At 36.2% G+C, this 15,534-nt stretch overlaps 1 protein-coding gene across 4 annotated transcripts; it reads right to left on the bottom strand.

The window, feature by feature from the left end:
* Positions 1-1,012: 1,012 nt before the first annotated feature.
* LOC110776510 (putative clathrin assembly protein At2g01600) lies at positions 1,013-13,913 on the bottom strand. 4 transcript variants are annotated; one of them, XM_021981068.2, is made up of 15 exons: positions 13,584-13,913; positions 13,425-13,494; positions 13,211-13,308; positions 11,873-12,011; positions 11,636-11,763; positions 9,588-9,680; positions 9,455-9,505; positions 7,891-7,956; positions 7,742-7,807; positions 7,328-7,408; positions 7,164-7,244; positions 6,871-7,056; positions 5,686-5,728; positions 3,498-3,619; positions 1,013-1,757 (listed from the first exon to the last, which is right to left on the bottom strand). In XM_021981068.2, exons 1-15 carry the CDS (start codon positions 13,668-13,670, stop codon positions 1,398-1,400), a joined length of 1,671 nt encoding a protein of 556 aa, XP_021836760.1. In that variant the 5' UTR covers positions 13,671-13,913; the 3' UTR covers positions 1,013-1,397. The 4 variants fall into 4 exon arrangements, with proteins under 4 accessions (XP_021836760.1, XP_021836758.1, XP_056696656.1 ...); XM_021981066.2 differs by having other exon boundaries at positions 5,653-5,728; positions 13,584-13,862; XM_056840678.1 differs by having other exon boundaries at positions 3,498-3,616; positions 13,584-13,846.
* Between the last annotated feature and the right edge of the window lie 1,621 nt (positions 13,914-15,534).

The raw sequence follows: 15,534 nt of genomic DNA on the forward strand, positions 1-15,534 counted from the left end.
CCAGTTTATACTTGCCAACAACCAGCATGTTAATAAAGAAAAAGTTACGAATAAACTAATATGATATTTTATTAAATGTTTTATGATATTCTATTCTCCTTGTTTAGTAACTAAAATGAGTTGAAATGATTTTACGTTGCTAGAGTAGTACGTTACTGAGTCTTCGGCTCACCGTTTTGTTTTATGTTTTAGGTGTCGGCCGGGGCGACGGATGCGAATAGTGGCAAGGAATTCGTCTTATTAGGGTTCACCTAGTTTAAGCTTAATTTGTACTAAGTTCAAGTAAGAATTTTCTACTAAGTTATGTAAGTCACTTTTGAATATTAATATAGAACATAATTATATTAGTTTTATGAAAGTATTATGAGGATAATGGTCTTGTAATTCCCAAGAGGGAATTACGGCAATAATGTCCCGATCGAATTAGGGTAGTTCCGCTGCTTAATTACTTGAGTTAGAGGTCGAGGGGTTACATGGTGATTGCTGGAAATTCAATGGGGTGGAGGGGTTGTCGGAATTAATGGAGTATGAAGGGGTGAAAAGATGATGATGGGAAGGGTGAGTTTCTTATAGAGGATAAATGTGTACTTTTACCCAAAAAATGCCGACGATTTTAGAAAAACGAGGACGTCGTTTAATCCCCAACTTTTAGCATAGAATTTTATTCATACAAAAACAAGTGTACGCAAAACAATTTCCCGTTTAGTATCCGACAATACCATGCAAAATGTAAAGTGGTACAGAGTACGGAATATTAATCCAGTTGATCAAATGGAACACTTTTAAGAAGAAAAGTAAATAAAGTCAATGACTTGACAAGTTAACACGGAACCTAACAGATAACTAATTGGGTGTAGTGTATCCCAAATGAAAACAGGGGCGAAACTCAGAAAAGATGAATGTGAAATGCTGCTTCACTGAAAATAAATTCAACCAATTTCATTCTAACAAGGCCTCTCCTAACCTAATCAAAACAAAAATAAAAAATAAGGCCTAACCTAAACGGAAAAAGAGGGCGAAAATCAAAACAAAGATGAAAGTGAGAACACACTTCGAGTACACAGCAGTATCAAACTATCAATGATACAAAACACAGCTCGCATAACACTCCATGGCGAGTCCCTACGTTTTTATATTCTTTACACACGAGCCCTATAATCAAAATATACAATCCTCATAAATTCCTTCTCAATAGGAAAGATTAAAAATTTATTAGTTTAATTCCCTATATTAATGAATCTCTTTTCACAGCAGGTTTACACTATAGGACGATCAAGTGTAGAAATGCCTTAAACAAAATGACACCTTATACCTAAAATCTAAGACATATTAACATCGCTTTCTGGTCTCAGGCTTACAAAACAATATGTGCCAAACTAAATTGCATCCAAACAACGTTACAGCAGTCCTGTATTCCCGAATGGATTAGCAGCATGCTGTGGATGGTTAACAGGAGTAACAGCATATGGTCCAAAACCCATGTCACCGAAAGGATTCGGTGCCCCAAGACCTACAGGTGGCTGCGACTGTGCATGGAAGGGAGCCTGATAAGGACCAAAAGGATTGGGTGCCGATTGCTGAGTCATAGAATTCATCTGAACTGCAGTAGGAGGAGCAATGTTGTGGGACATTCCAAAGGGATCATGTACTTCAAATGGGTTGGGGGCTGCTGGTGCCCCATAAACAGGCTGCTGGTTGGCTCTATAAGCCGCTTCATCATACAAACTATTCAGTGTGAGCGAATCCAATCCACCACCCTACAAAAACAGATATCACCAACGGTATCAAATGGCCGTCGCATTAAGCTCCACAAACCAAACGGAAACGGAACCAGTATTTTAGATGAGGGGGGCATCAATAAATTAACCAATACGTTAAAGTGAAAAAGAGAAATTCGGTGACATTTAGTAATACACTAAACACTCATATTTCTTTACATGTTATGATATTACCAAGCATTTGACAAAAAAGTATTCACAATATGATGGGGGAAAAAATCAGTGCCTTTGATTTGAATTTTGGGTCAATGCAATCATAAGTTGATATATTAAAACAAAGTAAAATAATTACAGTGTAAATCAAATTGTTGTATTTAGTTCAATTAGCATATTAGAACCTTAATTCAAGAAAGAAAAAATAAATGGTGCGCAATAGAGGAAAAAGTATCCGAGTACAAATTTGCAAAGGTAAATGGTAGAAGAAAGATACTTATTATAAATACTAGTAGAGGAATGGTCGGGGAATTTTTTTCATAAACAATAGTTGAGGAACAATTATTAGAGAACAAATGAGCAAAGATATGGTAGTAGAGGAAAAAAATGTTCTGAAATTTTATCTACTATGAGGCCACTTTGACCCGAACCCCTGACCTTTGGGACTAACGGAAAGCATTTAAACAAGCCCACAGCTACCCACAGACCACTAGTTAGTTTACGGTACCAACTCACAGAATATTTTATTTATACCAGAATAATTGAGCCTTTTAATTGTTATTTTTTAAAAAAGGATCTTTTTATTCTGGGGGTGACACGTGCCCTGGTCACCACATCGGTCCGCCACTGGTGGCTTGCTTGAAGATGCACAAAACAACCATTTCATTCCTAAAAAAATGTGAAATTTTAGCCAATCAAAAGGCCATACAGAAGAAAATGATAGCATCATGAAGTTCATATTAGTGATAAACCAAGTCAGGTGAATCATGTTAAAGTATAAACATAGCTAACCAGAACCACAGGAAGGCATTTAACCCCAATTTTAATTTAGGATGTCATTAATTAAAAACATTTTTAAAAAGATGCTTGCGCAAACATGGGTCTTATGGACTAATAACCATGCAGCCATAGTAGGCTACCTGCAGGAACCACATTACATTATAAAATGCTGACACTGACGGGGGGTGACCAAACTGGTCCAATCCTAGTGAACATTTTTTTTGTAACAGAATCCTAGTGGACATCTTTTTTTTTTTTTAATAACAGAATTCTAGTGAATATCTTGATATCACCTTAAGTGACTTTAAAGGATTAAAATAAAAAATAAACCTAAATTGGAAAAGGCAACAACTCATATTCTTTAACTTGTGGTAAATTATATTATAGATCCAAAAAAATAGTTCAGGAATCATTAATTTACCTTCCATTTGACCATATTCACTAGTCAGGAGAAATTTCACAAACTAAATGTCAAATCTTTAAGATTGATATTTGTGTTCAGCCATTATCCCAAATCCAAAATAATTTGCCAGCTTTACAACAAGATACACAAAATCCAGCAAATGGATTTCATAGAAGAGAGAGAGAGAATGAATTAGTGCAAATAACACATCAGCCAATGAATGGCGATGAACAGCTTCTCAAGATGTAATGAGAAACGTTATTTATCTTTCCTGCTAGGGAAGATTTAATCAGATACTACTCGCTCTAGTTTTCCAGTATAAGTTATGCAAATCGTAAGTTGTAACCTTAAAACCAGAAAATCCAGAGAAGGAAACCACCTACCAGTTGCCTCTCAGTATGAGTAGAAATGTCAGTGCTTGGAGCTGTGACCAAAGCAAGTTCCCATCCACTAGGATCAAAACTGGATGAAACAGTGCCGGAATTTGATGTTGAAGCAGCATCTTCTGCGCATAAATAAAACTGACATCAATACTACTATTTAATAGCAGGCAAGTTCAATAGCCATGTGTCCCTTCCTGGAAATTCCAAATTTAATTTAATTTATTTATTTATTTTTATGTCATTTTCTAATTTTCCACTTGTTTTTCTCCCAAAAAATCATTTATCTCTCCATCTTCCCTTCTCTGCTAATACGTCGCTTCGATTTCCTTCCCCTTGCCCAAGGATATATAAATCAGACAATGAAAGATCATACTTACAACTGAAACCTCCTCATTGTCCAAACTCCGAAACACCCAACTTCCACAATCTACCTCAATGTGGCCAACTCAATTCAACCCTGATTTGAAATACCCTTTTTGTAAATTGTTCTGTAGAATCAACATTACCACTAACCCATTAAATAATTTTAATATTTTACAATTGATCACCTAGTGTTTAAGTACCAAATGGTCGATTCAAACGTCTGGGTACTCCAGCAAACAGGTTTGATTTTATTTAGTTTTTAAACTTTTGGTTAATAGCTGATGGTCTATCTGTTATTCTGATCTGGAATTTCTTTATTGATGGTTGAATTTCATAGTTTAATTTATCAAAACTTGAATACATTAATTCTGGTTTGATTAAATTGCATCTCTTCTATTGGTTCGTTTCTCCTTATCCATGTTTCCAGAATTTACTTTTCTCTTGGATGAAAAACCATCGATATTTTCCTTGATACTTGATACTGAAGGTGTTGTCCTCTCCTTGATTACTTTTCCCCCTTTTTTCTAAATGTGCTGGGAAAAATTAAAGACAGTTCTAAAATAACTGTACCCTCCATTCTTCTCACCCTCTCTCTCATCAACTAGCATTTAATTTGTTATTTCAACCGCTTCTAAATATCAAACCAATCGGCCAGATTCAATTCACCGTGCTCTTGGCACTGACTTGTACCCTCTTCTTCTCAATTCGCAATTATTTGATTTTTTTGACGTCATTTCTATTTGCTTTGCTTAATTGATTTATTGATGCAGAACTGCGACTATAATATTTTGAGTGGTGTTCTTGTGGCATTCTTCAGGTGTGAATTCCCGCCATATGTCCTTTTTTTAGAATAAAATTTAATTTGCAATGAGCGACATAATAGTTTGTTGTGTTTCGGTTGTGGGGAAAGAATTACAGAAGAAATAACTGATTATGATTGTAAGTTCCTATCCAATTTCAACATACTACCCTTTTGCGTACTATTATATGCTTTTTTTTCCTTGAAATGGCTAAAATCCATATTGCAAATCTGGGTCATTTGTTTCGATCTTTATTGTCAGAATTTCTTGCTAGTTTTTTATTGTTGATTTACAGATTACTAAGTGTTCGACGATCCTCTTGGTTGATTGCAGATGTTTGTTTGCGTTGAATCTATTTACCAGTATGCAACTGGATGTGAAATCTTTTGGGCATCAATCTTTTTGGCATTTATCTTCCTTAGAGAAGCTTTGATCTTAAATATGTATATGGATCTCGACCCAATTTTTTGGAGGTGTCGATTGGTGAATTCAGGTACTTGGGATGAAATGAAAAGTTTGTTTGACATTTGTCGCTTATTCTACGTGAATGGATTTTGTAATATGGTACTACGTATTTTTCTATGCAGATTGCAACTTTATTTTCTTACATTTTAGTGCATGAATTCATTATTTTAGCTGCACGCAAGGAGTTAGTTTAATAAGGCTATCAAACTAAGATGGGGCTAAGTCCATAATCTCTTTATCTAAAACATAACACATAACAAACTTTGATACCTATAACGAAGGGCTTAAGAATAGGAGTTTACCATCTTCATTGCTTTCTTATTAGAACACGAAGTAAATAATATAATCTTTTAGCCATTTGATAAATTAGAAAATAAAAGTAACTTTAAAACAAAACGAAAAACCATGCGATGCACGGGGTTAAAACTAGTTTATTTCTCCAAAAAGGATCAAACAGAAAAATGCACCATAGGAGTATAGGATATACACCAAAGTAAAAAAAGAAAAAAAGGTACACATAAATTTACCTGATGACACTATAGCCAAGGCCAAAGCATTACCTTCCTCAATGGCTGTTGCATTAGGCGTAACATCATTCAACCCCTGCAGTTCGAAAAAAATAATTATGATAGGAAAAATCATGGACAAAAGAGTAACATACATTGTTGCGCTTGATATTCAAAATGCGTCCTCCACGCATCACAATCATTTGGTTCCACTTCAAAAAAATTCCAGAAACATATACTGTTGCGCTTGATTATAAGAAGGATGAAAAGAGAGAAACCCTAGCTGCATATGAACCCTTCTTGCTTAAATTTGGTAATGTTGTTTGCCAAAGCAAACCTTCAGGAAGTTTCTAATTTTCTCTCCTCTTAGGCATTTTATGTCTAGAATTAGCTTTTCATGGTTGTGATACTTGTGAAGAAGTCTCTCCCTCCTTCAAATAGTCTAAAAAAGTTCCCCTGATGTTTAGGGCAAGATGCAACCACAGTTCACTCATCCTTCAGTCCAATTTCAGCCCCTCCAAGTACGCCATTACAAATGCCTCCCCTCAGGCCAGCTCTCCAATGAAGAGCTGTTAGAGTGGCGGTCCTTTACAGGTTCAGTTGTAAGTAGTCATGCACATTTAGCCGCTTCGAGGTGATTTTGATGGTCTGGGAGCTGCTCAGTTTGGAATTAGATAGATTTAAAATCTTATCAAGCAATCCTTCTCGGGAATTACATGATTCAACATTTTTCTCCATGAGAAGATTTTGAATATCACAAATTTAATCCCTTGTATTTTTTGGTTGTGTTCATGGATACACTTTAGCTTTACTGTCTTGTATATTTTTCTTTGAAAAGAATGTTTTTGAATATGGGGTTTTCTTCCTGATATAGAAAAAAGGTACCCAAAGAAAAAACGTTTCCCCTCCATCCCTACTACTGGGTGAAAATCCAGATAACAGTTTCCCCCACTCCTGTCACAAAAGGGGGGAAATGCTTTCAGTATAGCAGAAATACAACTGTTGCCCTAATACTTTTAGTTTTTACAAAGTCCTAAGAATTCGTATATTCTCCACCTAACATGATAACATGACTTCACCTCTTAACTCCATAAAGAAAGTGTGAAAAGCTTGATTTTAATCAAGATAGATGACAACTCTAGAAGAAACTTGTTTTGAATTAAAATAAATTTCAACCAATCAAATGGGGCCTTCTCATCGATAAAATTTTAAATCTCAATCAAAGAGCAAGTGACACACCAGCAGATCTCCAGAGTCCATATTTGTAGCAGGTGAAAGAGCACGAGTAGTAGCAAGAGCAGCTTCGGCACTGGATGTTAAATCATCTGAAGCCATTGGTGGAGGCTCTTCAACATTTGATTTTTCATCTTCAGAAAGAGAGTTTTCCTCAGGTTTATATGTCAGTAGAAGCCTTTCTGGGAATTCCTGATTTAAATTTAAAGACCAAAAAACATTAACTAACTTGCAGGCTCATATAGTTCTTTTTCAGATAACACCTAAATTTAAATTCCTGATTTAGAAATCGAACCCACCAGCTGCTGTGCTGGCATATCAACCATCTTAGGTGCCTCTCTAATATATTCATCCATAGTTGCAAGAAAAGATTGTGGTGGCTGCAAAGAAAGCTAGAAAAGATTACAACCACCTCTAACATCGAAATAATTGAATTACATAAAACCTCTGCGTTGATAATTACCTCTCTCAAAACAGGAAACTGGAAGTTCCGAGCAAGTTCTAAACCTTTACAAACTTCATAAAATTCAGAGAGACTCGCAGCCTGCATTGAAACAAGTAACTTTTTTATACAATACATCATTGGATCCGTAAATAATTGCATATTCCCGATCAGTGCATTTATGTTGACGACTTTAGTCATTCAACTTTGTTATAATCTTTCAACTTAAGTACTAAACTATCAAATAAGTAAATTTCATAAACGAAAGTATCTCTCTTTTCCCTTATATGTACACCTTTCTTTTCCCAAAAGCTTAATTCTGTCTTTTCCGGCATTTATATAGAAAACCCTAAGTAAAAGAATAATGATCTTTAGGGAACACTTGACAAATATTATAGCAATTAGGAAGCTGCAACTTATCAAATGATCATTCACCTGCTGGCCAGCTCTTCTATAAATCTCAAGGGCTTTGACAGCTTCATGTCTTGGCATTTCAAAAAACTGCCACGCGAAAACATGAATTTCAGTATGACTAGTAACACCAAGTGCCTTGGTATGTGACTTAGGTGATAATTCAACTATACCTTATCGACCAGGTTAATTATTCCATCGTTAATGGCACAATATATTTTGAAACTCTCCTTAAGAACCTGTAACAAGGAAGAACCAAAAATTACTTTTGAGTAGGATAATTTGGACAGTATAGAATCCTGAATGCACAGGTAATGAAGAGAGTCAAACAAACATAACTAATATGATAATCTAATAAAAAACTATTCAATATCAAGGAAGAGAGAGAGTAGAGAGAGAGAGAGAGAGAGAGAGACCCGAGGCTAGTCTTGTATAAGAAGGTTAGAGGATGCAACCAAGTTGACTTTATACAAGGTAACATTCATGGGTAATCTTGATAGGGAAGGGTGACCTAGGTCACCTAGTTGTGTACACACTTTCTAAGAAGAACTAACCAAATCATTGGCATCACTTGACTAAAAAAATTATGCACATAAAATGCTAAAACAACAAACATTTATATGCAAAAATAGCCAAGAAAAAGACACGTCTTCTTCAGCTTACCATTAAACAATTAATTTTCATTATTCTAATCATATAAAAGAAGCAAAGCATACAAGTCGAACTTTTAAGAGTTAGGACATACTTCTTCTGTTTTAAAAACAATTGCAACACTTTTAGTTTCGCCACTATTCATACACCAACTTTGACCATATATTTTTACTAATTTATTAAAAGCAAATGTTATAAAGTAAATGTTGTTGAATTGATTTCATTATATACGTTCACAATGTTAATTTTTAAAATTTTTTAGAAAAAGATCATTAGAGATATTCATGGTCAAAGTTGTACTTTGGCAAACGTGCTATTCAAAGTGTTTGACAAATTTTTTTTAAACAGAGGAAGTATATAGTATTAATGGCTAATACTTACAAGAACACTTCAGCATAATTATGCTAGTGCCGCTATGATAATCTATAGTTCATGGATACCCGGACCGTAGCAACATGATATAATTAGCTAAATAGAAAACCAACACCGATACACCAAGAAAGAAATGGGGCAATAGCCATGTCAGCAGAGAATACAAACAAGAGGCTGCTGGCTAGTACCAACGAGGGGAGGAGGGAGAAAGAGCTGAATTGACAACAATCACGCGGGGGGGGGGGGGGGGGGGGGGGGATGGCAGGGACACGAATACATGTTGCCTTCCTTTTCTAACCTATGTATACTTCCTCTATAAACAAAATCTAATAGACTATTCCACAAAACCTCTATCAGGAATGTAGACTTACAACATCACAACCAGAATCTCATGCTCTGGGTCCACTATAGCCAAGAATAGCTCATGAATACTCAAGTAATATGTCTCTAATCAAGCTCATAAGAGTATCAGTTTTTTGTGACTATTTTTAAACAGCATAAGGGCATAGCAACAAAATGTCATAGAAAAGCACAAATTACACCTAGGTTTCAACTAAAAAACATTCAATTTCTTCGAACATCATAAACTTTACTAAAAGTATTCCAAATAACTACTAAGCAGACAAAAAATAAGTGGAAGTATACAACAGAAGCCTGCAGAAGAAGCGTAAAATAGCATTAAAAAAATATTCAAATAAAAAAGGATTTGCATACCAGTGCAAGTGCATACTGTATCACATAATTTCCAAGAGCAGCACCTTCTGGCTGTCATCAGAAAAAAAAAATTAAATTCATCCTTAATTTAATGGCATAATGCAGGAGAAAAAGAAAAAAAGACACCAAATACCCGGCATCCAATTAGACGATAAAGCAACTGCTGTAAGGCAGGCAAGTGTTCCAAAAGTTCCTCCGACCCCAGATCCCTGGTTCTACTGTAACCCTGTTCATGGATCCAAACAGCAGAATTAAACAAGTAATTCTCTAAATTGATACTTCCTCCGGTTTTTTTAGTTGTACTATATTGCCTTTTGGTACTATCAACATGATTAACTTTGACCTTCAATGTTTATACATGCATAATGAAAAACATAGTCATTTTGGATCTTGTTAGATTCATCTCAATGCATATTTTCAATACTTATCAATTTTTTTATTTTTAGCAACAGGCAATAAAAAATATTAATGGTCAAAATTGTATGTTGGCAAACGTGCCCAGTCAAAGTGCAACTAAAATAAGAGAATGATATATTTTCTTTGTACAATGCTAAACGCTGATGTGTTGTTGACAATTATTGTAATCATAGTTGCATTTTGCTACTCGGTTATCTATAACCAACCACAAAATCCTTAATACTTAAATTTTGAGCTTTGATAATTTGCGAATATTTGACAGTCGACACCCTAGATTCATAGTTTATGTATTGCTTTGGGTGCAAAAGAATGATTTCTCACTCAAACTCTAAAAGTCCATTTTGCTATTTTGGCAAAATGTGTAATCATAGAGTTGTCTTGTAGTTATTTGTATTTGAGTGGCGCAATGTAAATGTTTCAGGTATAGAGAACCCAATAATTATATTAACCGATTCCTAATGGAGCATCATACTCCCCTCATTGTTCATTCCTTGTTAAACAAAATAAACCCCGCCTGATTGAGACATGCCATTTTTTTTTGTGTGTGGGATGGGGGGGGGGGGGGGGGGAACAAAAGCTGGTACTGAATTCACTTTTTTGCAGTTCGCTGGCCTCTGTTCTTTCATTACATTTCCTACCATTCAAAAAACTTTACTAATGCCAGATATTTGACTTGCAATATCCTATAAATAGTAAATGTTTTTTTTGGAGCAGCAGCATCTTTTTTTTTTTAAACGAAATTGTAGGTTTTTTCCAATAGGCATTCAACTGAAAAAGACCCGGTGTCGATTTCACAACGGGTAAAGGTTAAAGGGACTGATCTGCTCCACTATCAAAGAGGGGAGCTGATTTGCATTATCGATATAAGCTATGCAATTCAAATTTTTTATTTTTCTTTATGCCTGTATCAAACACTCAACACACTTCAGTAAGGGTATGTGATCCTTGTCCTTACCCAACACTTCAAATTTCACCAAGACATTTTTAGTGTGTGTTTGGATTTGGTAATTTGGAAGGAAAGGCAGGGAAACAAAAGTGAGGGATTCATCTTCACTTGTTTGAACATACTTGGGGGAAAGGGAATTAGAGGGATCTATTTTCCTTACTTTTTTAATAAACCTATTTGAAAGATTTGTAGGGGGGGAGGACATGCTCACGCCTCGGTCCCACCCTGCCCACACCGCTCTTTCATTTCTCTATCATTCCCTCCCCTTCCCTTCCACTTAAAACCTAGGAACTCAAATGCAGAAGCAGTACTAAAAGCACATTTACAGAACAGAAAAAAAATCCGAACTGAATTGCCAAAAGTTTAATTTACTCTTTTGAGTAAAAAGTGATACAACTGAAGACTTTCATGTAACACAGGAATTAGCACTTGAAGAAAACATCAGATGGCACCTCTGTAATACACGTTCGTAATCTCGTATTCTAGCCGTTTGAAGGCAAGGTTATGTTTGGTCGTTCTCAAGCCTCATAGTGATAAAAAAGATAAAATGTTAAAAAAAATATCACAACTTGCATATAACCTCCAAGGCTTCATCATACCTACCAATTTATAGCATGAACAGCCAGGCAAACTCATTTCAGTCAGCCTATTGTTGTAGCTAACAACATGTAATACATCCAGAAGATCTAGTATATCTCATCCAACATATACTATAGCTATATAGTTAACAATAAGAAATTAAGAACAAATCCATTAGGTAAAATAACAACAAAATGAAATACACTTTCAAAGGTAAAGGTGACAGACTGAATTCACACCTTCTCCTGCCCCTCGGCAGGTTTTGGTAGACGCTCAGCTTCAATATCATATTTAAGAACTCTGAAACACTCAAGCCGTTCCTCCAAGAAGAGTGCATAAGTACGAACCCAACCGGAGCAATCCCAAGCTGCAATTTTAATTATAAAACTACATAAGATGTCATAGGACTATAGAAGAAAGCTAGACACACGAATACAACACAGTTTAATCAAGAAAAAGGAAAAAGACTGGACAACCAACTGGGCTCGAGTCATCCTTGAAATTGGAGAGCTGCAGTACACGGCCACGTTGAGAGAAATTAAGAAGTTCTTCGCGGAACGTTGGATCACCTTCCCTCAATAACCTATGGACAACTATTAATGTTTTCAGAGCTACCTGTTCAATAGGGAAATAGAACAATATCATAATACTCATAAGCCAATCAAAAAACAATTTAAAACTATAAAGTGAACCTACATAATAAGTTTATTCATCATAAACTATAGCATACACACAGAAACATGCCAACAAATTGTTTTTCCCCCAAAAAGCAGAACATGAATACAAATATATTCATCATAAGCCGACCTAACAAAATGGATTCTCACCAACAAAGACACTGTTCTATAACAAGCATTCAACTTGACATCACGTGAAATGCTTGTAACATAAGTGCACTCATATTTTAGTAAATAAATATTAAGAACCTCTCTTTTTCAATACTGAACCAAAGTTTAAGATCCTAAAAAATGAAAAGTATATGTTGAACTATAAAATATGCTCCAAAACACCTAAATCAATTTGACGAAGTCGAATTTTCCTGTTTCATTAACTGATGCAACAATGGTCAAGAAACCTGCAAAGTCCATTGTTCAAAAACTCGCAAAATTGTAAAAAAGATGAAGAATGATGCAGAGGATACGTCCGAAATGATCACCAAGGTCACTTGTTTAATATTCTGTAATAAAATTTTCTTCCAACAGAAAGCATTACTTAAAAAGAGAAGTCACTTAGGGTGCTTTCTATTCAGCTGATTTTCGCTTATTTTGTCTGAACTTTCTTATCCGACTTATGTGAACTTGTTAAAATTTATCAAAAATTATTTAAATTATAGATTGTATTCTTAGTTATAGATTGTTCTTTTGGCTGTGGGATGTAATGGACTAAATCAAAATGGCTCTTAAAACCTCTTCGCTTTCTTTCCATGAAATAGAGGATGGTCCTCCCGTTGTCGTCCCGTTATCGCTTTTGGGTCAATTGCAGAGGTAAGGTTGCGTACGTCGGACCCCCTTACCCCGCTTCTTGCGGGAGCGGCAATGGGGTAATAATAATGATAATGATTGTATTCTTACGTGAGATAAGGTGAACCGAACAGGGCCTTCACAAATTCAACAGAATAGGGCCTTCACAAACTCAACGCAAAGAAAAGTCATAAAACAATGTTAAATTAATACGAAGGGAGTAGTAATCAAATCAAGTTTGCAGCAAGAACCAGTAAGACAATAATTAAATTACTCAAAATAAATAATACAAAAATGAGCGAAATCATTATTAGATTAGATCAAATTACATTAAACTAAATTCAGAGACAGTACCGTCCAATTACGAGTCTTGCCTAATCGACGAGCAAGAGCATGAAGACAATAAGCAACATCAGCCCTAGGTCTAATTGCAGATGTGGCAAGCAATATCTCTGCAACAAAATGGCAAACATCAACAAATTTGCAATCCACCAAAACCGGAAAATAAAACGGATCTACCAGGAAAATTATAAATAAATAAAAACTGAAAAATACAGATTCTACTCACTTCTTAGATGCCGCTCTTTAGGCGGACACTCAACATGATTCGTCGCCTTAACAATCGCAACGTCCAAATCCTGTAGTCGCACAAAAATAGGAAAACTCAGACCCAAAATTATCGGAATTAGGGTTAAAAGTAGACGAAAAATAAGAAAGAATGAAAGACCTTGTAATCACTGTTGATTGTAGCAAGGCCGACTTTGGTTTGATCTTTAAGGGCACCGTAAGCTTTCCGCCATGTTAAAGTCGCCATTTCTAATCACTCTCGAGAATTCTATCTCTACTACTGTGAGATCGCCGATTCTCTCTCCTAAAGAGGGGGGAAGGGGTAGATGATGAAGAAGAAGATGAAAATGGTGAGGAGAGAGGAAAGACAAAAACTTGGTAGCCTGGAACAGTTGGGGTTGGGTTGGGTGGGGTCTGGGTTTTTGTTCTGGCGAATGTGATCTTGGACCTTCTTTTCTTTTGCCAGAATTATGTCATCATTGTTTTTATGCTTTGCTTCCATTTTTGATCTTCAACACTCAATATTATAATACTAGACTAATAACATTTAAGAATCTAGGAAATTATTATTAATTGTATAATTATATCTATATATCTACCAAACAATTGAGAGGGGACCGTAACCTATCCACTCAAAACTCACCCCGAATCCGGATTAGCCCTAAGGGTGAACCGGATGGTACACCCAAAAAAAAAAAAAATCTATATATCTACCAAGATATTAGCCGCTCCTCTCTCTCCCTCTCCTTTTTCTCTCTTGTCTCTCATCTTTTAGGGTTTCAATTTTCTTGGCCGTTTAGGCCGGAAGTAGTCTAATTTCTTCGGAAATTAGACTATTTCCGACCCTTCTTGCTTTTCATTGTTTTCTTTTCATGTTTTGTCTCGTTTTTGTTTCTCCTTCATTGATTTGTTCCCAATTTATTTTTGGGTTGTTCCCAATTTATTTGGGTTTTTCCTAGAGTTTTCTAGGTTCTTGATTCTCATTCATGGATGAGAATTTTTTTAGGGTTTCAATAATTGGGAAGGAGATTTGGATTCATACATGTTTAGGGTTTATCATCAACTCGTCGGTCAAAACAATTCGTGCGCAGATTGCGAAGGGCTCTACTTGCAAAGATGTGAAATCATCGAAAATCACTGCTCGCCTCAAGCTAGAAGCGGTGGAGTACGAGATGTGCTTTAGGATGCAGAATAGTAATTGTTTTGATTGTAACTGTTGTGGGATCTTTTACGGTGCTGACGTGGCACGCGTTCCTCGGAGGTATCAAGTATGACCTGGCACGAACTTCTGGCAACCTGCAAAACAAGAATATTCCCGTAGGAATATTCCCTCCGATGCTTAAGTAAGTATAAGCTAGAGAGATAAGTAATTTGTAGAGAGGAGGCAGAGCAAAGATAAGTTTTTGTTGGTGGGGATGAATTGATCCCTTTTACCTAGGGATCTGCACTATTTATAGTGCTAGGGTTTCGGGGACTGGTCCTGCATGATTGGGTGTTATGCAAGATCGGGACACGTGTCCTGCTAAGTTTTTGGAGGCTTAGTTTGACCAAGTGGGCCTCTGAATCGTTTGGGCCTTGGCCCTATGAAGTTGAGAAAAGCCCGCAGGCAGGCTTTTGGGCCTTTTTTCTGGGCTTTGATAGTACAGTCAGGTGGCATTCTTTTAGGCCACATCATTTGCCCCTCAAGGAGGATGCCCCTTGTCCCTGTGGGGTAGGCTGCTTGATCGGAGGGCGCGCCACGTGTGAGGGCTTTTCAGAGCTTAGATTTTCCTTTAAAAGCTTCAGTTCCTCTTGCATTTTTCTTTTGTTACTTCAGAGCAATTTTTCTTAGAGAGAGAAAGCAAATTTCGTCCTGCCAAAGATCTGCTTGTGCTTGCGCTTGAGTGTTCTTGGATTCGCTGTCCAGTGTTCTTGAGGGTTTAGAGGATTTGTCAAGACTTCTCATCGGTTTGATCATTTTCTGGTAAGTTCTCTATCAAAACTTTGTTTTTTGTATGCTTGTGGGACCTCTCTTGTTTATTGTTTATAGTGTTCTGTGGAGGCGTCTTGGGGGTTATGACGCCTATCTCTTTCATTCTTTTGCTAAATTCAGACGTCCTGTCCCTTATGCA

The sequence above is a fragment of the Spinacia oleracea genome, chromosome 3 (genome assembly GCF_020520425.1).
Source record: "Spinacia oleracea cultivar Varoflay chromosome 3, BTI_SOV_V1, whole genome shotgun sequence".
Lineage (NCBI taxonomy): Eukaryota > Viridiplantae > Streptophyta > Magnoliopsida > Caryophyllales > Amaranthaceae > Spinacia > Spinacia oleracea.

What these genes read in the sequence shown, in the direction of transcription:
- LOC110776510 (XM_021981066.2), bottom strand. Translation starts at nt 13,670, where the DNA reads ATGGCGACTTTAACATGGCGGAAAGCTTACGGTGCCCTTAAAGATCAA. An exon ending in CAATCAACAGTGATTACAAG is followed by an intron (nt 13,495 to 13,583) that starts GTCTTTCATTCT and finishes GTGCGACTACAG; the next exon opens with GATTTGGACGTTGCGATTGT. An exon ending in GGATGACTCGAGCCCAGTTG is followed by an intron (nt 11,764 to 11,872) that starts GTTGTCCAGTCT and finishes TTAAAATTGCAG; the next exon opens with CTTGGGATTGCTCCGGTTGG.